This window comes from Emys orbicularis, chromosome 8, assembly GCF_028017835.1.
Source record: "Emys orbicularis isolate rEmyOrb1 chromosome 8, rEmyOrb1.hap1, whole genome shotgun sequence".
Taxonomy (NCBI): Eukaryota; Metazoa; Chordata; order Testudines; family Emydidae; genus Emys; species Emys orbicularis.
The window spans coordinates 68,164,699-68,190,869 of NC_088690.1; the positions used below are offsets into that span (position 1 = coordinate 68,164,699).

Sequence of the window (26,171 nt, forward strand, 5' to 3'; positions counted from 1 at the left end):
GGAGGGGTGCAGGGTCCAGCCTGGCGCCGCTTACCTTGAGTGGCTCTGGGGTGGCAGCGGCGCGCAGCGGGGCTAAGGCAGGCTCCCTGCCTGCTCTGGCTGCGCGCTGCTCCAGGAAGCACCCGGCAACACGTCCCTGAGGCCCCTGGGGGGAGGGAGGGGGGCGCAAAGGGTTCTGTGTGCTGCCCTTGCCAGCAGGTACCTCCCCTGAAGCTCCCATTGGCCACGGTTCCCCGTTCCCAGCCAATGAGGGATGCAGGGGGCGGTGCCTGCAGGCGAGGGCAGCGCGCGGAGCCCTCTGCCCCCTCCTTCTCCCCCAGGGGCCGCTTCCAGGAGCGGCATGGCCACAGGGGTGGCAATCCCACGGGCCAGATCCAAAGACCTGATGGACCGGATCCAGCCCTTGGGCCATGGTTTGCCCACCCCTGCTCTAGGACGCTCATTTATCAGTTTCTTCATTCCTTTGAACTCAGAACTCATTTCCCTTTGGACATTTTCCTCAGGATTAGCAACTCAGCAGCACCTGCAAGTTAAAGAACTCCAGGAGAATGTGTATGAACTCAGATATACCACGCCCAAAAACCAAGGCTTGAAAACAGCTGGCATCCATCCATACATTGTACCAGCAACTCTGAAAGAAAGCTGAGCTTCTGGCAATTAAGGGCAGGTCTGCACTACAGAATTACTTCAGTATAAGGAAGTAGGGAAATGCTCTCCCATCAACATAGCGCTGTGCACACAAATGCTTATGTCAGTGTAACTTACGTCACTCGGGGGGGTGTTTTTTCACACCCCCAAGTGACAAAAGTTTTGCTGACATAAGTGCTCGTGTAGACATGGCCTGAGTACCTTTCCTAGACCTGAAGAAGAGCTCTGTGTAGCTCGAAAGCATCTCTCTTTCACCAACAGAAATTGGTCCAATCAAAGATATTATCGCCCCCACCTTGTCTCTCTAAGTATCTAGACAGGCAGACAAAGGCCATGTCTACATGTACAGTGCCGCTGTAGCACGTCTGATGAAGATGCGCTATGCCAAAGGTAGACAGCACTCCCATCAGCATAATAAAACCACCTCCATGAGCAGCAGAAGCTCTTTCGCCGACACAGTGCCATGTACATGAGTGCTTATGTCAGTGTAACGTATGTCTCGGGGTGTGTGTGTGTGTGTGTGTGTGTGTGTATGTGTGTGTTTTTTCACACCCCTGAGCAACATTTATGCCAACATAGCCTAATATTTAGGTATATAGGATTGAAATGCAAAATGATCTTTGAACTAGTAATGGGTTGAAAACAATAAATGAAATTCAATAAAAATATAAAGTGGTTCACATAGGAATAAGTGATTATCTAGACTGGGGATCCTTGCTGGGCACTCATACTAATGTGTGATCTGAGTTGGAGTAGAGTTTAATAACACACAGCAAATGGTTTATGCAGTTGTATAATCCTGTTTAAGGTCTGAGCCATCTATTCAGCTCTACCTGGCACAAATTTGGCCTTACCTGGAGAACTGTGCTCCAGTAAGGGCGTCACATTTCAGAAAAGAAACTGAAGAAGATTCCGAGGAAGATAAAAAGTTTATAACTGGTTTGGGAAACAAAATCTATGCAGAAAAGCTGAATGAAGTAGGCATGTTTCGTTTGGAAAATGACTAAGGGGAGATAAGTATTTGCTGACTAGTGAAAACATTTGATCCCATATGCACTTTATAACACCTTTCTCTATATCTACTATGGCAAAACCAACAGTAGTAGCTTAATGTACAGCAGGGAAAATGGAGGTTAAATTGAGCAAACGTTATATCAAACACGCTATCAATGGAGGTTATGGAATCACCATCACTGAAATATACAAGCTTGCCAACTGTTAGATGACTATGGGGTAATCAAAATCAGTTTAGCTGCAGTGGAACAGGTTAGACCAGATTTGTTCAAACTTCCTTCCCACAAAAGGATTCCGTGACTGAGGTTAAGTGGAGGCTGAAATCTTAAGAACTTGAAGAACAAAGGACACTGGAGTTATGCAAGCACTAAACACACTTTTTACACAGCTAATACCATCCTGGCTAAAATAATTCCTGATGTTATAATTTATCCAATTCCTTTTTTAAAGGTAACAGGGAAGATATTTGTCTCTCAGGCACTCAGAGTGCTTGACTCAACAGCCCTCTTCATGAGGAAGTACAATAAGCCCTGGGAACTCTATGGCATTAAAGCCAGTCCACCAGAACAGAAAGTGCTCTTGTAGCTTTTACATAATTGCTGAGTTTCCTACCCCGAGTTCCTGGTGGACAGGAGCACATGAAATGATTGACAAGATCAATGCAGGTTCCTCCATTCTGGCAGGGCTGGAACTGGCACTCATCCATTTCGTATTCACAGTTGACTCCTTGGTACCCTGGCACACACTATCGGTATAAAAACCAAACAAGTGTAAATAATCTTCACCTAGCATGAACACAGTAGCATACTCTGAGACTGACACATCTTAGGCTAAAACAGGACAAAATACTCTGCGGGCCAAATGCTGCCCTCATTTGTTGCTGTGCAACATCAGTGATTTCAGTGGGACAGCATAGGTAACCAAGCACAGAATGTGACCAAGGAACTATTGAATGTCTGAAGGCGAACGATCTTGTTCCTGTGGACAGCTTACAGGATGCACATGAGAGAGACAAGGTGGGTGAGGCGAGATCATTTATTGGAAGAGCTTCCGTTGGTGAGAGAGACAAGCTTTCAAGAGCTCTTCTTCAGGTCCAATAAAAGATATTACCTCCCACACCATGTCTCTCTAATATCCAGGGACTGACACCGCTACAACTACATTGCATACTAGAATCTCACATGACACCCATGGAACTCCTGATTAGATTCAGCTGCTGTAGAAGTTGACTTGTGTTTTAAGTGTTATGTAAATGCAACCCCCTCACGAAATGTGCCTCCAAGATCCTGCATGTACCACCATTCTCAAGGGCCTGGGAATGAGGGCTGGACACAATAACCTCTGGAGTCAATCCACACAGCCCTGTATATCAGCCATAGGGATCAGGGAGAGGACTTGGAGGCACTTCCCAACCTGGGAGGCCAGTGGACCCCACTTTCCTAGCAAGATGAGTATAGGAAATTTTGTAATATGTTCTAGTTTATTTTCATGTAATCACAGAAGTCAGGGATGGGAGAGGTGAAGAAATCCATCCCCCTGGGGGCATAACATTTTAGTAACTAGCTACCATATCGCCTTATACTGAATACCGTCCACTATCAGCCGGAAGGTCCTTCTGGAGTGCTGCCTCTCTCCCTGCCAGTATCCAAGTTTCAACTTATTCTCAGATGTATTAGCTGCGTTTTTCGCCACATGAAACCTTGTTTTGCTGTTTGACCACATTTCTAATAGCTTTAGAGCTCTTTGGACTATGACTAACTGGTACATAGAACTCTTCTCATTAAATATAATCGGAAAATGTCATTAACATGGCACTTATTCTCCTCTAGAAGGAGAAAGGACCCAACACCTTCCTCTACCCCAGGGGTTCTCAACCTGGGGGTCGGGACCCCTTAGGGGGTCACGAGGTTATTATATGGGGGGGGGATCGCGGTCAGCCTCCACATTTATAATGGTGTTAAATATATAAAAAAAAGTGTTTTTAAATTTATAGGGGGGTTGCACTCAGAGGCTTGCTATGTGAAAGGGGTCACCAGCACAAAAGTTTGAGAACGACTGCTCTACCCTACGAGGGGACACACATTGCTCTTTAATTGTCACTCTTTGCTTACAGTTCAGGTACAGTAATTGTCTTGGGTAAGTCTTGTGCATACCAAACACAACTTGAGTAAGGGTATGTCTACACTTGCAAAGTTTTTGCACTGTAAGTTTCACCGATGATAGGGAATCGGTGAAAGTAAAGGGCTGGTTTGTGTATTCACTTAATTCCTCAGGGGTTAGAGAGTGTTTACATTAGCAGCACTTTCATCGCAGATGAGAGCAGCACTCTAGGGCAACTATCCCACAGTGCAGCTCTCTCCAGTTTGATGATGGGTCTTGTGGGAAGGGGGGGGGGGTGTGATCATGGGCATCCTGGGTCCCTGCACAGCCTCCTCTCCCCAAACACTGATAAGCTCCAGTAGCTCAGCATTGCTCCAAGCAGGGGATCACTTGCTCGGTGGAGCAGGCATTGTCACCTGGCCAGATATGTGAGCACTTGCCAAGAAAACAGAAAAGGGAGTTTCAAAGTTCCCGGGGCTTTACAGGGGGAGGAGTGGATGTCTGTTTACCTGGCAGCAGAGCTGCTGGCTAGAGTGGTCGCCTAGGCACTGTGGGACATCCTCTGGAGGCTAAAAGCTGTGTAAACAGGAAGAATGTGTCTTCACTTGCACATCACCACAAAAGCATCACTGATAAGAGCTGTATGCCTCTCGTGGAGGTGGTTTTCTTTTTGCAGCGAAACTTCTGAGTTTCGCTGCAAAAAGTCATTGGCAAGTGTAGATGCTCCCATGGTTTTTGAGCAAAAAAGGGACTTCTTCTGCTTTAAACGGCAAGTGTAGACATGCCCCAGGTCTCAGTGTTGTTTGGGAAATGATCAGATACACTTGTAAAGGACCTGGTAACCATTATGGGAAACAGATCACAGTAAAAATGATAGGATGTGAGTGAAGATTTGTACAATGAAAATGGAGGTCAGTAAGAGCTAAGCGTCTTCCTTTTGTCCCTTATGTATCATCCAGCTTTACCTCACACTGATATCCCCCAAGATAGTCACGGCAGGTGGCACCGTTCTGGCATGGATTGGAGGTGCATTCGTCCAACTGCTCTTCACAGTAGCTGCCAGTGTAGTCCATGTGGCATTGGCAGCGATGACTGTTTCCCACATCAAAGCAAATGCCAGAATGCTGACACAATTGGTCTACGGGGACTCCTACAATAAAAATTAATTAAGCAAAGTAAGCAGCCATCTCAAAGCAACATTTCGGAGAAAATGCTCCCAAGCGCCCTCATAGTCACGAGTTCACCTGGGAACACTTACGGCTAGACCCAACCCACACAAAACTTCTACCCCAGGAACTATTCTTTAAAACAAGACTGTTCACCCTGACAAAGAATCACCCAGATTCTGGACAGGACACTGCCACTAGCCCCATGGCAGACAATGACTGGCAGTGCGAGCTTGGATACTTTTATTCATATCACTAGATATTTTGCCACTTGGTGAGTCTCTGCATCTAAAATGTACATAAAACTAAGTGTGCAAAGACTGGTTTCCACCCCATCCTCATCACCTGCCGGAGAAGCCCTTCTCACCCCTTGTATTGAGAATACCTCTTCCAGACATTCTTGGAACCAGAATTGGATTTGTTCCAAGATGACTCTTCTAGGAAGACTCTGCAGCACATTCCATTAGCATCAGGTTTTTTTCATCTGCATTATTTGAATTCGGTAATAGAGTATGGGCCCAAAAGTTGTAGGCAGATGAAGCATCTACTGACCAATATCCCTCAACCACATATTTAAGGCATCAGATGTGTAACAGACCTCTTTCACCTACAAGGAGGGCAGGGTTTCAACTTGGTCTTTTGGGGATTCACCAGAAAGGCACAAAAACAAATTAGTCCAACAGCATTCAAAGGGGCAGCCCTTATGGAACAGAGATAACTGAAACCCTGAACACTGAAAAAAAGAAATCTGATGAGGTTCAACAAGGACAAGTGCAGAGTCCTGCACTTAGGAAGGAAGAATCCCATGCACCGCTACAGGCTGGGGACCGACTGGCTAAGCAGCAGTTCTGCAGAAAAGGACCTGGGGATTATAGTGGACGAGAAGCTGGATATGAGTCAGCAGTGTGCCCTTGTTGCCAAGAAGGCCAATGGCATATTGGGCTGTATTAGTAGGAGCATTGCCAGCAGATCGAGGGAAGTGATTATTCCCCTCTATTCAGCACTGGTGAGGCCACACCTGGAGTATTGAGTCCAGTTTTGGTCCCCCCACTACAGAAGGGATATGGACAAATTGGAGAGAGTCCAGCGGAGGGCAACAAAAATGGTTAGGGGGCTGGGGCACATGACTTACGAGGAGAGGCTGAGGGAACTGGGGTTATTTAGTCTGCAGAAGAGAAGAGTGAGCGGGGATTTGATAGCAGCCTTCAACTACCTGAAGGGGGGTTCCAAACAGGATGAAGCTAGGCTATTCTTGGTGGTGTCAGATGACAGAACAAGGAGCAATGGTCTCAAGTTGCAGTGCGGGAGGTCTAGGTTTGATATTAGGAAACACTATTTCACTAGGAGGGTGGTGAAGCACTGGAACGGGTTACCTAGGAAGGTGGTGGAATCTCCATCCTTAGATGTTTTTAAGGCCTGGCTTGACAAAGCCCTAGCTGGGATGATTTAGTTGGTCCTGCTTTGAGCAGGGGATTGGACTAGATGACCTCCTGAGGTCTCTTCTAACCCTAATATTCTATGATTCTATTAACACAGACTTAGGGGAGTGTGAGCTGTTGCTAGCTTTCCCTCAGAACTAGTCCCTAACTAGGGAGAAGAAAAGTGTTCAATAAACAAACTGAAGGAATCAGAGGGAGTTTGGACTTAATGCTTCAATGGGTGGAAGGGACAGAGGGTGTCTGGGGGCCATATCTCCTTATAAAACCTCACCTAGAGCCTTCCACAGCTTAATACTGCTTCTCTGTGGCCCCATAAGGGCAAACATGTCCCAGATTCCAAATGCATCTCAGGAGGGGAGATCCGCAATGACAATACTTTGAGAACTACTGTTTGCTACAAGCACAGAAGAGCACTACTTACCCCTCTGTGAAGCAGCCACCTGACAGGAGACGTTGGGCACGTCACAATAGGCGCCAGTCCAACCAGGTGGACAGATGCATTGAGACTGGGTTTTCCTCTGGACGCATGTGCCTTTGTTCTTACAGGGAGACTTGCTGCACAGATCCATGAGTGTCTGAAAAAACAGATCAAACAACTGAGAAGTAGAAAAACAGTATTCAAAGCAGTAGGTTGGAGAAGGCACTGCAAAGGAAATTCCCCAGCCAGCTAGCCAGCCAACTCCTTGATAGGACCTGTCTCTAAGTCTCTGAATCCAAACAGCGCATGCAATGTCAGTTTTTCACCTTTGCCCCTCTATGCCAGACTGGGACAATGTCACCTGCCTAAGTCTTCCTCTCAATGAAACCAGAGAGATACCTGGCCCCAAGAGGGTACTCTGATCTCAGCTACATGCTTTCTTTGTCCAGGCAAACTCAGCAGAACTGATGCTCCAGGCACTGAGAAAGGAAGCATGCTGCCCACTTTTGAGCTCTCATCTGGGACCCTCCCTGACAGAACCAAGGTGATACGTGCCATCAGCAAAGCGAGCAGGCGGACAGAGAAGTGATATTACCAATGGAAGCATGAAGATTTAATTTCAATGATGATTTGTTAAAATGTTTCTCACATCTAAGACCTTGTAGAATCATTTTTGCCTCTTCCCAGGCTCCCACCTTCACATTATCAGGAAGCCTCAGTAAGTCAACAATCCCAGAATCCACATTTTTCACTGAATCCCTGCACCCCAATTTCTTCCTTTTCCAGGAAGGGAGTGAGATGTCAAAGTCATTTACGCTCTTTGCCTCCATCACCTGCCTCATTAGCTTCCCCTGCCTATTTATTCCCCCCTTTGCAAGAGCTCATTCTTTCTGAAGTCTCCTGCTTTTCCCCAACATTCCACACTCTTGGTAAAGGGGTAAAAGAATACTGGGCCTATTGGTTTCTTAAACATAAACAAGGAATGCATTGTTCAAAATAAAGAATTTCCAATTCTGTACGAAAGACACAAAACAACTGAGTTCCCACTCAACTAATTAGGCTTGCCACTCCAACAGCTCTGTCCTGAGATAACAATAGAGATAAGGTGGGTGAGGTAATATCTTTTATTGGACCAACTTCTACTTGTGAAAGAGACACGCTTTGGAGCTACACAGAGCTCTGCTTGGACCGACCAGCTACACCACCACTCCAAACAACAATCTGAGATGACAATACACCTTTACCAGTTTATTTGCTTTCTCAGCACCTAGATGTGAATTACGTCAGCCTCCTTCTCAGACAGATTTGGAAGAGAAATCTGGATTGTCAAGTATGAAAGGAATGAATTTATCCATGTTTCAGTCCTTTCTTTTCTGGGCTTAATCTGTGACCTTTGCACTTGTAACGAGTTATTGGTTACTTAACATACAGGTTTCTATAGCTTCTCATTCATTTTATTTAGTCCTTGTTGTTCCAGCTCTTCATTAATTATATCAAGCCTACGTTCCACAGAGACAAACTATAATGTCTGCAGCCTGTAGTCTGTTAAATCCCGCCAATGGTGTTAGTAAATTCAGGGAGTCTAGAGTTCCTTGTCATAAACAATGCATGTTATGATATGATCAAACTCCTTCTTGTGTTCATTGTGAAAACAGAAATTTCCTCAGAGGTCTACCCAGTAACATTAGGAAGCAGGAACATTAAGTATTTTTTCCACCAATCACAAGGTACATGATGGCAGCAGAGGAACTACTGAACTTTACAGTATTTTGGGACTATCTTTAATGCTAGGTTTCTTGGTGAGGTTTTAAGTAGTGTGCAGAGACTCCATAGGCCAGGTGTTCAGACTGAGAAGTTCTCGTCTTCTACATTTTATTTTCATGGCCTCTGTAAATGGCAAAGGCTTTATTGTCATACTTCTCTGCATTCTTGGACACCATGTTGTGTTTTCTTTTTCAAAAAACAATAGTATTGAGTATTTTCCCGTGAGGATGCTTGTAGCCATCATTGGGTTATTTCTCATGTCTGACTAAATATCTTGCATTAATCAGTTGTTGTTGGGTTTGTTTGTTTGTTTTTATTAATTGGCAGCATCTAGCAGCCAACCTGCTAGGTTAAGTGTCAAGCAGTATACCTACTATAAAGTGTTCCAAAAATTGCTCATGGTGTTACAAAGCCATGTAAGCATAAAGGAAAGTTGCAAAATTCTCATGAAGTTGCAATCTTTGCCTGGCAGTTTTTATGACACTCCCAGATTGTCTATAAATGACAGAAACAACAAGGAGTCTAAGAAAAGAATAAATGGACACAAATCGGACATCAGGAATGGTAACATACAAAAGCCAGTAGGAGAACACTTCAATCTTCCTGGACATTCTATAACAGATTTAAAAGTAGCCATCCTTGAACAAAAAAAATTCAGAAACAGACTTCAAAGAGAAACTGTAGAACTAAAATTCATTTGCAAATTTAACACCATTAATTTGGGCTTAAATAGGGACTGGGAGTGGCTGGCTCACTACAAAAGCAGCTTTGCCTCTCCTGGAATTGACACCCCTCATCAATTTTTGGGAGTGGACTACATCCACCCTGATCGAATTGGCCCTGTCAACACTGGTTCTCCACTTGTGAGGTAACTCCCTTCTCTTCATGTGTCAGTATATAATGCCTGCATCTGTAATTTTCACTCCATGCACCTGAAGAAGTGGGGTTTTTTACCCACGAAAGCTTATGCCCAAATAAATCTGTTAGTCTTTAAGGTGCCACCGGACTCCTTGTTGTTTTTGTGGATACAGACCAACACGGCTACCCCCTGATACTTGACACCGTATAAATGACAGAGCTCATCAGCCTGCTCTTGAATGAAGTCAATGCTGAAGCTCACTGTTGCAAGGCTGGAACAGAGACCTAAAGCATCATGGCTATGTTCAATTACAGTAGCATCACAAATGTCTTACTGGCAGAATGAAACTTAGTGCTCTATGTCCACATCAATAAGCCAAGTTTCATTTAATGACACATTTTATTTTGAATTAATACAAACAGATTTTCTGCAGTTAAAAGAACTGAGTGGCAAGACTGAGATAAGCACGAATCCTTTCGGAAGTAAAATTCAAACATTGTTTGAATGTTATCAGCGTTATCAGTTTTGATTAACTCAGTTCAGTTGCTTGCTTCCTACCACTTCCTTAAACTTCAGTCATGTTATGTCAAATTCATGCAGAGATGTTTGGTAATCACTGCTGAATCTTTTGCAGAACAGAGCAGCAGCTTTGACGTTTATTACAGGTATACTGTACAATGGGAAACCCCACTTACTGAATTCAAAACCGCTTCATTGTGCTATTTTAGTTTTACTGAATCTAATGCACTGGATGATCATGTCAGTTATTCCCGTACAAGAGTTCCTTTGATTGTCTGTGATCCAGACAGGATGTTTGTTCCAATTACCTTGATTGGTTCTTTGTGGAAAACTTTAGTTTGAGAACACACAGCTGCATCTATCATAGGGCTTGTCTACACTTATAGTGCTGCAGTGAAAATGCTACCTATGGCGACTGGAGAGCGTACGTAATCTACCTCCCCGGGAGGAAGTAGCTGTGTCGATGTGAGAAGCCCTCCCATTGACATAGTGCTGTCTACACCAGGGGTTAGGTTGGTATATGTCGCTCTGGGGTGTGGAAAATCCATACCCCGAGCAACATAGTTATACCAGTATAAGTTTGCAGTGTAGACTAGGGCATAGTTACCAGGAAAGTTACTATATAGTTACTACAGCTAATTGTGGGCTTTGTTACCCATATCTGTGTGTTTCCATCCAAGTGGGGCCTACCTCATTTAAACACAGACTCTGACCTCAAGCAAGGCAAGTTTACACATAGAATGAAATCCAGCCACCACTATATTCAGAGCTAATACCCCTTCTGGTTTGAGTAGAGAACTAACCTGGAAAAGTCTTGATGCTGTCTTCTCTACAGAGCGTGCGCCTCATTTGTTAACAGATATGGCTTCCTCCCTCCCAAATTGTGGCTGAACATGGTGTGACTACTAAAGTGGACAGACCCAAGCTGTGTGGAATACCCAATGTTGGAAGCATAAGAAGCCCCTGTTAGAACAAGGGTTTTAGCAGGGTCAGAGGCTTTATTACAGAAAGTACTAGACACGGTGAGCCGTGTCTACGTCAGCTGTACACTGTTTCTGCTGTGTAACAGTTCAAATGAAAATGTTAAGTGAGAACGGACCAGACAAAATAATTGCTGTAACAGTCTGAACTCAATGCCACTTACTTGGCAGTCTTTCCCAGTGTAACCCAAGGGACAGATGCACTGGTAGGTCCCCAGGCTATCCACACAAGTCCCTTTGTTCAAACAAGGATGGGAATCGCATTCATTAATTTCCATCACGCAGAAGGCCCCAGTGAATCCCACCGGGCACTGGCAGGAAAAGGAGTTGATCCCATCCACACAAGTGGCTCCATTGAAACAAGAACTGGAAAACAAATAAACATGAAAACAAAACTCAGCTATGACAAACTGCAAGTTAACTGACAGCCAAAGATTTTGTATAGGACATACAGACAACAGAGAGATAAACAGCTGTATTGGATCATCTGCTCTGTCCCTTGGCTGGCCTACAGCATACTTACTATGGCTTTGTCAGTCCACTCCATTGTTTGCCATACTGTGAATTTTGTGCTGTGATAGAGCCACTAGCCTAGTTCTCCAGAGACTAGGGTACAGGATGGGCAGAGGCATTCCATACCAATGTGTAACCATGTGACCGAAATGCAAAGGAACTAGTGTTATTTCGGCAGAGGAGAGTTCTCATGGTGGTGGGGTTAGAGTTGGTGAAATTCTATGGCCTGTGTTACACAGCAGGTCAGACTAGATGATTATAATGGTCTCTTCTGGCCGTACTCTCTGCATCTTTGACCAAGCTGATTCCTGCATCAAGCCCATGACTTCTGGTTGAGCTAGAAGCATTTCTCTGGAGAGACACCCAATCTCAATTTAAAGACAAGGTGATGGAGAATCCCTGGATAAATTGTTCCTAGTTAATTACCCTCACTTTAAAAGGTGCATCTTATTTCCAGTTTGAATTTATCTAGCTTCTGCTTCCAGCAACTGGCTCTTGTTCGCCCTTTGTTCGAATTCTCCCCTCCATGTAGATCACAGTGTATAAGTACCAAGTCACCTTTTAGACTGAAGCTCAGTCTATTTTGCTGATCAAAGACAAGTTTGTGAGGCAGATTTCTCAGACCAGAGAGTACCATGTGTGCTTTGGGGAGCGGGCACACCAAACCATTTTTTGTTCCCTGAGTCTGCTACATCTGGCTATGCACCTCAGAACACACAGGAGTGACCCCTACTTGACATTTGCAGAACAAAGCCCTGGCCTCTGAAGCTTTAAATAACCCAAGCAATGAGGATTCCATTGCTTGTCTAGAGAGACTATTCAAGAAGGTTAAATCTCTTATTAGCCTAAATTTTCCTCATCTATATTTGATTCTATTACTCCTCAGTAATACCTCTGCTTCCCAGATGTAAACAGCTTTTGGTTGTGTTTTGTAGACAGTCACTTTTATTGCACCTAGCCAAGTTTTACATATGTAATTCCTTTAAACTTTCCTCAAATCTATCCTACTACTAGTTTTGCTGCTTTTCTCTAAATTCCCTCCAATGCCTACAACTTTTTTCTATTGAATCATGTTTCAATCAAACACCAGTAAAATAATTCTTGTTTTGTGAATCTCTAACAAGATGTTCAATGGTAGAAGAAATTTAACAAACTGAATGAGTTTATCATAGCAAATGGTGTAGAGTGGCAAAATTGCACTTCTGTGCTCTGAGAGACCTAGAGCCCTGACTGGGAAATTTGGTGGTGTTTTGGCAAAAATTCAACTGGCACCTAATGCCAAGTTCACTTGCTGCTGTATTCATTGTGAGGCACTACTTGCTAAAAATGCCTGTCAATCTGATAGTGATTCTGGATCAGGCTTTAAAGGTTCTATTAAAATCTGGGTGTTGAACTCATGCTTATTTTCAGTTAGGAGAAATGAATTGGGAAGCAATCATCAAAAACTTCTCCACAAAATTCATCCTGACCTCACTACTGAGATCAGAGAAAAATGCCTGAATTTGGTCATCTAGTTTAATGAAAACTCTCCCACCAGTGTAACAAGTGAGAAATGGATCTGGGACCCATTTTCAAGACAAGACAATACCCTGCCAGGTGGCTTCTCAGCAAAGGGAAAGGAGGAGGTGATTGTCATGTGATGGTGCATTCAAACTCAAATTCAACGAAGTGCAGCTCTGTGAATTTGGCTGAGAAGGAGGCTATGTCTACATTGCACAGTTGTCACCAAAACTTTTGTCTTTCGCGGGTACTTAAAAAAGCCTTCCCGTGAAAGACAAAAGTGTTGCCGACGCAAGCGGCAGTGTAAATGCGGCTTTGTCGGCAGGAGCGCTCTCCTGCCGACAAAGCTTATGCCGCTCGCGGGGCTGGAAGTATTTTGTCGGCAAAAGTGCTGACAAAATACCGCAAAAGAGCATTCACACGCTGACTTTTAGCGACAAGGCTGTGTCAACACAGCCTTGTCACTAAAAGCTGCATAGTGTAGACAAGCTCGGAGAGAGGTGCTTTGCTCTGGCAGAGCTATGAAATTTTGTTATGCCCTTCAGCACTATGTATCTATGTGAGACTTTTTTCTGTCTTTATCACCGTTAACAACAAATATAGGATGAACCTCAATGTAGCACCAGACCTTCGGCTAAAGCTCACAATTCTCCTCTGACAAAGCAGCTATGTTCCATAAGGCAAGCACACCCTTTACTTTTTTGTCTTCTCTGAGAACTACTCATCATGTTTTGTAATTTTTCTTGATTTAAATTTTGTAAAAGGGAAGCAAAATGAATTTTGCCCCATGTCCAACAATAATCCATATAAGCTTCCAACTTAAATTATGCAAATTAAAAAATCAAGCCATTGACGTAGTTCAACAGCACACCAAAATATATCAATATGACAAATATATATTAATTGTTTCTTGCAATTTCAGTAACACAAGAGAAATAATAATCATGGCTGATTGTAATAATAATGGCTGCTTCATTGTGTTTTTTTTTTCATTCGCTGTCTAACAACCTGAAGGGCTTGAAAATGATGTCATAATATAACATTTTAGGCTTCCCTAGGTATTTATTTTACTATACAGTCTGGAAATACTTAAGTTACACTTATTAAGAGCTAAAATAAATGTCCACAAAATGGAAAAATCTGCATGTGGTACTTCAAAGATAAGTTTGTTTGTTTTTAAAAAAGATGGCATTGTGACGCTCTGTACCTCAGGGGAACACCCAGCACCCCCATGTTCATCCTTGTAAAATGCTTGTGTGGTATCTAATGCAAAGTTTGTCATGTCGGCTGTCTTCAGAAGGCTCATGATGGACTGAGCATTGTTGTTACAGTAATGTTATAGTAAGTTTATAGGTTATAATTTCATGTATGTAGTTGTGAGGCCGAAAATGTATCCTCATGGCTTAAAATAAGCCCAGGCAAAAACTCTCCAAGAGCAGAGAGGCAGTTCACACCTCATCAGGGCAGGTATGGGACAAACCCAGCCTCACAGGAACAAAGGACGCTGGCCTAGGCAGCAACAAAAGGATCTGTTGGACTCTCGAGTGAGTCCTTTGGCCAGTTTGGGACTGTGATGAGGTAATGCTCACCTGACTCTGGGGGGGGAGCAAAGCCAAGAGTGAACAAAGAACATGATAAAAGGGAGAGACATTTGCCATGCGCTCTCTCTCTTCCACCTACATCTACAGACACCATACCACCAAGCGACTGAAGCGCTGATCAAAGGGGAGAGCCTGGCTGAAGGGCAACCAACCAGCCTGTGGCGAGAAGCATCTATGTTGGTAAGGGCATTGGAAGTGTTAAGATCAGCTAAGTTTTGCTTTTATTTCATTTGACCAAATCCAACTTGTTATGCTTTGACTTATAATCACTTAAAATCTATCTTTCATAGTTAATAAATTTGTTTATTCTACCTGAAGCAGTGCGTTTGGTTTGAAGCATGTCAGAGACTTCTCTTGGGATAACAAGCCTGGTACATATCAATTTCTTTGTTAAACTGACAAATTCATATAAGCTTGCAGCATCCAGCGAGCATAACTGGACACACGGAGGTTCCTAGGATTGTGTCTGGGGCTGGAGATATTGGCTAGTGTCATTCGGTTGCACAATCCAAGGAACAGCTTACATGCCAGAGGCTGTGCGTGAACAGCCCAGGAGTGGGGGGGTTCTCACAGCAGAGCAGGGTAAGGCTGGCTCCCAGAGTCAAGGATTGGAGTGACCTAGCAGATCACTGGTCCAGATAACAACACATGTATATGAACCAATAAAGTTTGGAAACTGCTGACTAATACATCTCTCAGGAAGATTTCCCCCCCCCCCAAATTAAGTTCTCTTAATTTTGGTCCCATTACTCCAAGTTAGTTCTACTCAGTTCCTCTCCTTGATGCTTACACCCTTCCAGATGCAACATTTGAGGAGTTATGTCCCAAGCCTCCTAGTTGCCTCTTCATAAGCTCTTAATGGTTCCTGTTTTTAATTAGCTTCCACTATTTTCAGACCGTAATCCTGAGTTCTCTAGCTCAATCTGTATTTTCTCTGTCCTCCTCAGTATTAACAACTCCTTTTTAGCTCCATCTGCACATTTCAATAGAGATAAATTCCCTCCTCACAATCACTCACAAACACGTTAAATAACATCAGGCCCACCCCCAATGCCTGTATTACCCCACCAGTAATCCTCCCCTCCCTCCAGCTTGGTAGAGGGTTAATCAATCCCGTTTGTTTAGTCTTAACTTTTCAATCCATATAATAGTGATCCTATCCAAGACAATTTGAATTAATTTTTCAAGTTACACTGAGACAGTGGCAAATACTTTATTTTACATCTGACATTACTTTTACCCACTAATTTAGTAATTCTACCCAAAAAAGCAATCCTAACCAAAAAAACTCAGTCACATATGGCAATCTTATGCATAAACCTCTATTGTAAATGTAAACTCATTTGCTTTCCAGACTGATAGTACCTTCCCAGTAGTCCATTATATTTCAAAAATATGAAGTGGATGGTTCAACAAATTTTAGCCAATTCCCTTAATATACTAGGATGCATGCTTCTTAACTGAGTACATGAGAGACAAAATTAATTAAATGCAACAGCACTGGAAGTGTCTCTCCCTGTGGAACCGGGTCACCAACCGAAGCTCCTTTGTTAAGCGGAATCAAGGAGGAACTGATCACAAAATGGAAGGGGGCGGTATTCACACCCACATGCACAAGGCGCACAACCTACTGGTAACTGGTTACAGTGGGCCAAAACTTCTAAACTATGGGATTTGCCACCTGGACTTGCACAATGAGCACAGACCCAGACGTGTAGTTCTATCTGAGCTGGTACCTTTGGAGAGCATAGCCTTCTCGCAAGCACAAGCTAGGCAAGCATCCCTGGTCTCTGAGGCTCAAGCATGGCCCAACAACACCAGGCAGGAAAACAGCAGTCCCCAGGGTTGTTCCTGAACATGACTGCCTTAAGCCACTGGACAGTGTTCTGTCTCTATTCTCTCCCTCCCTCCATATTTAAACATATACTTACGTCTCGGTACACTCATCAATGTTGTTCTCACAGTGGGTCCCCTCAAACCCTGCCTGACACTTGCAGGTGTAGCTGTTGACATAGTCCGTGCAGGTGCCTCCATTCTTGCATGGTTCACTCAGACATTCATTTATATCGGTCTGACACTTATCTCCCTGGAACCCAGGCAGACAAGTGCATAAGAAAGAGTTCACCCCATCCACACACGAAGCTCCATTCTGGCAGGGATCTGCAATAACAACACACTATGTATTACAATGGATATGTAGATACCGTGGCAGGGCCAGGTTTAGCTGCACTTATGCAAAAGGGCTACACAATTTCAAAAATAAATGCCTTTTTACACACTTTTTTGACTCAATCTATATCAGGGATATAATTTGAATTCTATAGGATTATCCCATAAAGGGCAAAACTTTACACGAGGCTCTGATCAAGAAAATACTTCTGGAAATTTAGGTTTATTTTACAAGGTTCTCATTCACCCAAAACAAAACCAACACCCAAGCTCTGGTCCCATTCCCTTCATGAGCCCTAAATCTCAACCCTTCCCCCTCACAACCCAAACCTCTATAAACAGACAACACAACCAAAGTTAGCTCCTCTGTCCTGAGAGCGCCCTGTCCAGGCTTCTAGACAACAAAACCCCTTCCCCAGACACTGTTTAAGGCACCCAGTACAGAAAAGCACTTACCCCTGGGTTGACGTGCTTTGCTGAAGTGAGCGGACACTTTGCTAGGAAGGCTCAGCTGCACACTGATTCAGCTGAGGATCTCCCCAGCTGTGATTCTGAATACACCTCTGCTGAGATTTGATCCAGCATCACCCATGCTGCTGTCTGGTGTGGTAAGGTTGCCCTCAGGAGGCAGGGTGCTCCCAAAAGGGGCACTGAAAGACCCACACACTTCCCTGTCACTCAGACCCATAACCTAGGTGTGTTCTTCAACTCAGCCCTTTCCTATCCATCAGAACAGCTAAAACTCTTGTCCAGGTACTTGTTCCCTGCAACCTTCTCTTCTCTGGCCTGGACAATTGCCGTCTTGCCCCCCTTCTGTCCATTCACAGTGCTGCTGCTGCAAAGACCATTTTCCTAGCTCAGTTGCTCTGACCTTTTCATCCCTCTATTTGTCTCCCTCCCACTGGCTCAACCTTTTCCATTGCAAGCAAACTGCTGATCATCACTTTCCAGGCCTAGCCCCGGCCAACCTTTCATCTCTCATGCTATCGAGATGTCGGCTCCCACCTTCACTCTGCCAGTGATGCCAGCCTTCAGCATCACTTCTTACATTTTCAATCAAGCACCTTCGTTCTTCCTCCCATGCAGCCCCTGACATATGGGAGGAGCTTCCCATAGCCACCTGCAAAGCTACTTCATCATCCTTCAAGTCCCTCCTTTGCCATTATTCCTAAGAAAAAATTTAACGGCTAGGCAGCTGTTGTGCTGACACCACAGCCTGTCATGCTCACTGATTCCTTGTGCTCCCCTGCCTGCATCCACCTGTTGTCTTATATTTAGATTGTAAGATCTTTGGGACAAGGAACATCTTTGTTACATTTGGAGAGCACAATAGGGAGTTGATCTATGCTGCCACAATACTCATTTCAAAAATGAAAAGCAAAATTAAGGCTGCACAGTTAGAAACTCTAGTGAAACAATACTAAACTTCAGTACAATTTGTATTCTGTCCTCTTGTGCAGGTGCATTAAGACACAGGCTTTAATTATGAATTAAAGATTATACAAATGTGCATCCAAGGATGCACCACTTGAGAAATATCTTCATATCTTTAAAGTCTGCAGTGTAAGAGGGAACACCTGCACCCATGTAAAGCTCATCTGACTATTGCATAGACAAGGACATAAAAGCCAGATCCTTGGCAGCTATAAAAGACTGTGCCTATGGCAGCCAGCCCTTTATGACTGCAGCTGAAAGCTGGACATTTCAGTTGTCTGCCCAGCATATCTACAAACAAGTTAAGGGAACTCAGCTCATCACTTTGGCTCCATTATTGGATGGGGTATTTAGTTTGGAGGTTAAAGACACTCTTGGCCCCACAGGAGGAAAGTTTTCATTACTACCACAGCCCACTTCATTTGGAGAAGTTCGCAAAGTCTCTTAATTCCTTGCTGGGTGTGTTTTAATTAATAGGGATACGTGTTAGACAAATCTCCTGACTTTACCATGAGATAGGGAAGAACACTTAAGAATTGAGAGAAATTTTATAACTATCAAAATGGGCAAGACAAATACATTTTTAAACGTAGCATATACAAGTGTCATTTTACATTGGAGTCCAGGACAGGGATAGAGCTAACCATCTAAAGCCATCATTCCAGCAGACAAGTCTACAAGATCTGTACACCAAATCAAAATGACATATTATTAATATTGACTCTCTTTTCTATCTCTTTGTTCCTAAGAAGGCATTCAAAAGAAGAGGCTGAACCAGAGATGCTAAATCTGTCTCTGCAACAGCATTTGAGAGATGGATCTGGAGAATCACTAATCTCCCTTGGGTGGCTATTACTACCATACATGCATAGAACCCTATCTGCAAACTTCATGCATTTAAATCATTTCCCCGAAAGTTTAGCTCTTTGCTATTTGTCTGAACTATTCCTACAAAAAAATGAAACTTTCTTAAAAGGACATTTTCAATTTTTAAAATACTTCACTAATTTAAGAAAATTCAGTTTATGATACAGCTCTGTAAAGCTGTAAAACCTGAACTTTTAAACACAAATCTTCCCGAAAAACATTAAGTGTTTTTCTGTTCCTCTGTCGTTTATAAAGGATGGGTTTAGCAAGAGAAAAATCTAACGGTATAGTTAGTTTCTTTACTTCTGGCTATCTAAGACGTTACTTTCACTTCAGTAGGCACAACGTTTTCAGACAGATGTGATTCTCAATTTGATGGTGTCCCTTATGAGTGTGTGTAGAACATTTTTACACTTTTAAATTCAAAACTTGAGCATAAACTCCTACTGTTTAAATACTACAGCCAGCTTCCATCAGAGAGCCAGTAAAGGTCATTTCAGCCCCCAACATGGAAGTTTCACAAAGTTGAACATGTTTGAAATAAAGGATAACAACAGAAACTGTTCCGTGCATCTACCAATAGCAGTCATCAATACCACAGCAAAGTTGTTTCTAGGGCAAATAGGAAATTGCCTGTTTCAGAGAACTAGCCATTTTGCACTCACTTGAAAGGCAGTCATCAATGTTGCTCTCACAGTCTCCTCCAGTGAAGCCTGGGCGGCATTCACACAAGTAACTGCCTTGAGTGTTATGGCACACAGCATGATTCTTGCAAGGCTTTGACACACACTCATCTATATCCACTGTACATCTCTGGCCTGAAACAAGAAAGGTTTGAGAACAAGACCTTGGAGGTTAAGATTCCAATGATGTAACCGCCGCCATGCTGCTGCTTAAACTCAGAATGGAAGAGTGTCCCTCCCCATCCCATTACCTTCCCAGCCAGCAGCACACTGGCAGGTGTAGCCCTCCGAGTCAGGAGCTTCTTGGCAGATTCCAGAGTTCTCACATGGATCAGGAGAGCAGGGAGACAGCACGAGCTGGCAGTTCACTCCTACAAGAGGAAACCAGAGGGGCAAATTGTTAAGGGCTTGGTATACCTAAGAAGGAAGAATGAAGAGATTATAACCCAAAGGATTATCCAAGGAGAAGTGGACTGTAATCCATGCTGGAGGAGGGGAAGATCACTACTGTTCTACATGGTATTGGATAGAAGAGGGGGTTAAATCACTGTGACCCAACTAGTCTGGGGTACTTTGGGGGGAGGAGAGAGAACAGGAAGCTATGGCACTCAGTCACACAGGGGGATGGGTCTGGAGCAGATAGCAGGTTTAGAGAGGAACCTCTGGTTGACCTAGACAGGCTGTGAACAGTTTAGTAGTGGAGAGATGGCAGCATTTAATAGATTCAGTCAGGGATAAAAAATCCTAGTCATGGAATATCCACAATTAGCGGAGTTAGGATCTCCCACCACACGTCCTTGTTTTCTACAAAAGCAAACTTTGAATTGGTGCTGACAAATTAATATGACAGTGTAAATGAATGTATCTTAAGAGCATCCATTTAAGTTGGTGTGCAGATCCAGCAGCCAGGGATGGAAAAATAAAGTCCCAACTACAGGACTCTTCACATCTTTCCTCAGGACTTGCTTTATTTAAAGAAAGAAAAAAATCTCCATTCAAACTACCGGCTAACCACCCCCCAAGGCTTCCCAGCCTTCAGCCAGCTGGGAGGGGAGAAGACACATACTTCCACCAAGGCACCAGCTTCCCCTTTCCTTTTATAACCCTGCCCAGATGGCAGGAATCCAAAAGAGTAAACATCTTAACAGCCAAGCCAACATGCTGTATCCATGAATAGCTCCAAATCCATCACAACCAGTTTCACCAGCTTTAACTACATAAACTAAATTCATTAGTGATTTGCCCCACAGTGCCTTTACAATTGTCAGGATCCATATTTAACTGGCTTGCTTATTAGGATGTTTACTATATCTCTATATTGTGTTAACTCAATAGAGTACTGTTAGGGAAAAACTTAGCAGGAAGGAAAAGACACCCGGCACACACTTCGGAGTGGTTAAGGGACAATGCCAGAGCTATGAGCTTTGATGATTTTGACCTTCCAGCTAACCTGAAGGACTCATTTGACCAGACAGGTCAAAGCGTGGGAACACAGAAGAAAAAAGAATATTGGCTGTTTTTAAAAGGGTTTCTCCCCCAAGAGAGAGGTAGAGGTTGTTCAGGGGAACCAGCCTGAGACACACAGGCCTCACTGGGGGTGCCTGAAGACACTGAGATGGCAAGCCTTTGGGTAGGATAGGTGTATGCAGACTGTTTATTGTTTTAAAATCCTTTTCTTTAAATGTTTTGTTTCTATGGCTAAAAATAAACAATACTTTGGTTTTAAGAAGACTGTGATCACTGTACAGTGCTGGGCACAGACTCCTGACCGGTGCCCAAACTGCAGCGTAATAACAGCTGATACACAGGGGGCTGTAGCTCAGAGCCCAGTCTAAAAGAGGGGAAAACGGCAAAATTCCCCCCAAGGTAGGTAAAGGCATGAGGCATGGCACCTGAGGGGATTCACTCAGACAGACAGATCCCATACCCGTGACACTAGGGGTTAGGCAAAGTTTTAGTATTTTGCTCTCCTGCTAATATTCCCTTACTCCCCATCCTTTTATTTCCTCCTCTGCTAGCATTATGTTCCTGCTACACATTTCAGTTCTGACATTTTACATGTTCCTCTTTTCCCACCCTTTTGATGTTTGGCCAGGTCTGTGTATGTGACGTGATTGTCAGAAGAAACTAACCAAGCCAAGTCACAGGCAGACTCTTAAAAGCTGTTCATTTTTGTGTGCAACACACTGAACGTTTAAGTGAAAGTTTAGCTTTCGCAGCAAGGAATGGGTTTCTGTGGCAAAAGCCACCGCTGCAGAATGGCAAAAACATCTGGTGCTCAGCGTACAAGCTCCTGTGATTGATAGAGTCTGCTCACCATATTCAGAGAAATGTGGGGCTGGAAGGGACTCCAATAGGTCAGCTAGTCCAGCCCTCTATGGTGAGGCTGCTTCTGACTCTGGTTGAATCTACAGCTGCCCCTTGATAGCACAAGTGGTCACAGGGTGATCAGAAAGCAAGTGTAAAACATCGGGACACTTTTGTTTTTCAGGTTTCAGAGGGGTAGCCGTGTTAGTCTGTATCAGCAAAAACAACGAGGAGTACTTGTGGCACCTTAGAGACTAACACATTTATTTGGGCATAAGCTTTTGTGGGCTAAAACCCACTTCATCAGATGCATGGAGTGGAAAATACAATAGGAAGATATATATAACAGTACATGAAAAGATGGGAGTTGCCTTACCAAGTGGAAGGCCAGTTCTAACGAGACAATTCAATTAAAGTGGGCTATTATCAACAGGACGAAAAATCACTTTTGTAGAGGTAATCAGGGTGACTCATTTCAAACATTTGACAAGGTGAGATTAACAGTAGGGGGAAATTAGCATGGGGAAATTAGTTTTTAGTTTTTGCAAAAAGAACGATTTTTGCTGATACAGACTGTAGCAGGGTGGTCACCCCGCTCTGGTCCAGAGGGGTTAAAAACAGCCCTGGGAGGGGGCTGTGGCTGGAGAAAGCAGCTCTTAGGCTGAGGTGATTGGGGGAAGTGGCTGCAGCTGGGGCCAAGCCCCAAACAGCTCAGCTGGCCCTATAAAGGCAGGGAAGCCAGGGGCAGACAAAACAGTCTCTCTCTGCATTCAGAGAGAGAAGGACCTGGCTGCAGGGAGCTAGAGACTAGGTACCTGAGTAGAGCAGGGCTGGGGAAAGGCTAGAAGAGCTGGGGAGCTCCAGCCTGGGGAACCCCCAGGCTGCAGCCTAGCATAAGGCCAACAGGTACTGGGGGTTGCAGAGGGCAGCCCAGGGGTAGGCAAAGGCAGCAGGTCCAAACCCAACCTTGCCAGTGATGAGTAGGCTGAGACTGCAGTCTGCCCCAGGGCACAGGGGCTAGACAATGACTGGCAGTAGCCGCACACTGAGGCGAGGTGGGGATAGTGGGTGGGGGTTCCCCTGGGAGGGGGAGACCCAGAATTGTGGGGGTATTGGTGGGGGGCAGCACCCAGTTAAAGGGGCACCGGGGTCCTGGGAGAGACACGGGGGGCCAGAAGTGACAAGGCGGATCACCGGCCTGCAGAGGGTGCTCCAAGGCTGGAAACGAGCTAATTCCCACGGACGACCAGCAGGAGGTGCCGCAGGGGTGAGTCCGAACACTTACACAGATTAACACAGCTACCACTCTGAAACCTTTTTAGTTTTTGTAGTTTTAAACTGCCATGCTAATTTCCCCCTACTGTTACTCACACCTTCTTGTCAACTGTTTGAAATGAGCCACCCTGATTACCACTAAGAAAGTGATTAAAACTTCATAGGGTACAGAATGAGACCATCTGCTTACTGAGTGGGAGCATAAGCCACAGAGCATAGAACATGTGCTCTGTAGTCTGTATTAAATTTCTATGCATTTCCAGCTTGTGGTTAAAGTGTTTTTGACATAGTCCTAAATTATTTGGGCTTTGGTTACCTTCAAAGTCAACTGTCTGACAGGCCATTTTTATGTTCCTAATTCACCATTCACATACTCTGGTTCAAAAACCAGTCCAGTGCGCTAAACCTTGTCAAGACCTTTTCAATTAAGTTAATTAGCCACTTTTAAGATAAGAGGTGTGGAAGTAGTTAATAGGTATTAATGTGGTGAAAATTCTTATGAGTCCCATTGCTCAAGAGTTAATTGTGTAAACCACCTCCAATGTGGGAGAAATGCCTGAGAAGGCCATAGGTCAGACCTCTAAAATCTGCAGTGGAAAGGGATTTAATTTAGAGGGGGTGCCAAAATTGGTGCTCTAATAGAGAACAAGTGAACCATAATTACGGAGGAACTCCCTGCTCTTTGTAATAGACTTACAAGCACTATTTTTCTACAGGAATTACACCTATAATCATTGTATCATGCCTATATTATCAGATTGTTTTCAATTCAAATATCACTCGAATTTTAAATTTTAGAGGATGGTATTGAGATTATCCCTCATGTTTCGTTTAGTAAGAAGATTGTTGTCTTCCATTTTATTGCATCTTAGTGCAACAGAGCTCAAAAACTCGTCCTTCAAACTCACCTTTGAATCCTTTCCTGCAGGTACATATGTATCCATTCACCAGACTGTCACAAATTCCTCCATTCTGGCACGGGTTTGACAGACATGCGTTCTCTTCCACTTCACAATCTGTTCCAACCCAACCAGGGTCACAGAGACACATGTATCTGAAAGAAAATAGCATGTTTCAGTACTATTCTGAAGCAGCTGTTCTAGCCACAAGACTAGGCAGATAGATAAGCTGAAAGGGGAGGGACATGGAGATGATTTGCCCTTAGAAAGGTTCATCATTTTTACCTTAGTCACACCAGCTATACAATTTTCCTAATATTAAAACCAACCCAATCTTTAAAGCTACATGCCCAGTATTAGTTATCTTAATAAAATACAGCTTTATTCTGCATCACGCTTTTCTTGGCAAGCCATCTCAAAATGTTTAGTAGACGCTAAAGAAATGGCAAGGTACAAGCAAGGAAGAAAGATGGCTTTCAAATCCAAATAGAGAGAGCTGATGAAGTGAAGGGATTCCAGATGAAAGCAGCCAAGAGAAGTGGCAATCCACTCCATCAAATTCCAAAGCTTAATAAAGGACAGCACCACTCCATTCACAGGACAAGTAATCAAGGATCTGGTGAATCATTATCTTTCCACTCTAGCCTCAACCACTGATACACACCCCAAATGCCCCACCCCTCACATCACCCACACAGATCTTCTTGGCTTTCTGGCATCCTGTGCCAAATGAAGAGGGGCAGAAACTCAAGTGATGATGGCAGAAAATGAAGGTTGATACAAAGAATTTTTCCAAGCCTAGGCTGAGGCTGCATTACAGACCAAGAGAATCTTCCAATCAGCTTCCATAGTAGCTGCCCTAAGGAGCTATCCAGGGTGGTAAAAAGTTTACTCAATCCTGAGTGCTTATAGCCCGCACCAGAGCCCAGAACCAAGTGCTGCAAAGAACCATCATCCTGCTGCGCTGAAAAGATCACTCACATTTGAACGGTTTCTCAAACAACATGGGCCCTCTCTACCTGTACCCAACCACCAACAGCCTGCCTGCATTCCGGGAGTGCAGCACATTCACTCCTTAAGGAAGCTGGAAACCCTAAAGGAGCTTATGAAAGAGTCATGGCACCACTCCTGACCAAAATACCCAATGCCTCAGTCAGAGAAGGAATCTTCCCTTCCCCCTTCAAGCATGCAATAGTGTGACAAGCACCAAGCAACCTGCCCTGGACACATCGGTTCTAGCTGGGCATTGTCTAGTATCAATCTCCCACTCCTGAGCAAGCTCGCAGTCGCTAGCTAAAGGCCAACTACATGCCCATCTAACTGAAGCTAATATTCCAGACCTGGCACAATCTGGATTCGGGGCAGGATATGGGCCTGAAATTGCTTCAGTGGCACTGCTGGATGAACTCCTGCTGTCAGTGGATACAGGGTAGACATCCAATCTCAGCCTCCTGGGTCTCGCTGCAGCATTCCCCATGGCCAGCCATGAGATACTGCAGTCCTGCCTAAGAGACATGATGGGTTCAGGGGAGCTCACTAAAATGGTTTAAATCGATCCGGTAGGGACAAATAGTAATAGGAAACTGCACTGCTGCATCTATAGAAGTTCCAAAAGGATCAATTCACTCTCCAGTCTTATTCAACACCTATACGGATCCATCTGAACAGATAAGAGGACATAGATTCTTGTGCCAGTAATATGCAGACAACACAGTTCTATTTATCCTTCACCATATACCACTAAAATGGTCCAGGGCTTGGATGAGATCAGCTCATGGATGAAGAACAGCTCGCTGAAACTGAACCCGAGTGTGATAAATAAAGTGGGGGGGTTAGCTCCCTTTGATGGACACCCAGCCAGCCAGTTAGCTATAAAATCCCTCTTGGTAGCTGTTCTTTACTTGCTTTACCTGTAAAGGGTTAAAAAATCCCCCAGGTAAAGAGGGGGGAAAAAAAAAAAGCAGGCACCTGACCAAAAGAGCCAGTGGGAAGGTAGAACTTTTTAAAATAGGGAAA

The 26,171-nt window shown here is 44.1% G+C and overlaps 1 protein-coding gene across 1 annotated transcript in view; it reads right to left on the reverse strand.

Moving 5' to 3' along the window:
- Positions 1-26,171, reverse strand: part of NOTCH2 (notch receptor 2) — a 108,298-nt gene that overhangs the window by 20,335 nt on the left and 61,792 nt on the right. The window contains exons 14-21 of the mRNA XM_065409934.1: positions 24,165-24,310; positions 19,926-20,045; positions 19,657-19,809; positions 16,453-16,681; positions 11,072-11,273; positions 6,789-6,942; positions 4,728-4,912; positions 2,275-2,407 (exon numbers count right to left, since the gene is read on the reverse strand). Of these exons, the coding sequence (XP_065266006.1) occupies positions 2,275-2,407; positions 4,728-4,912; positions 6,789-6,942; positions 11,072-11,273; positions 16,453-16,681; positions 19,657-19,809; positions 19,926-20,045; positions 24,165-24,310 (1,322 nt within the window). The remainder of the gene's footprint in view (positions 1-2,274; positions 2,408-4,727; positions 4,913-6,788; positions 6,943-11,071; positions 11,274-16,452; positions 16,682-19,656; positions 19,810-19,925; positions 20,046-24,164; positions 24,311-26,171) is intronic.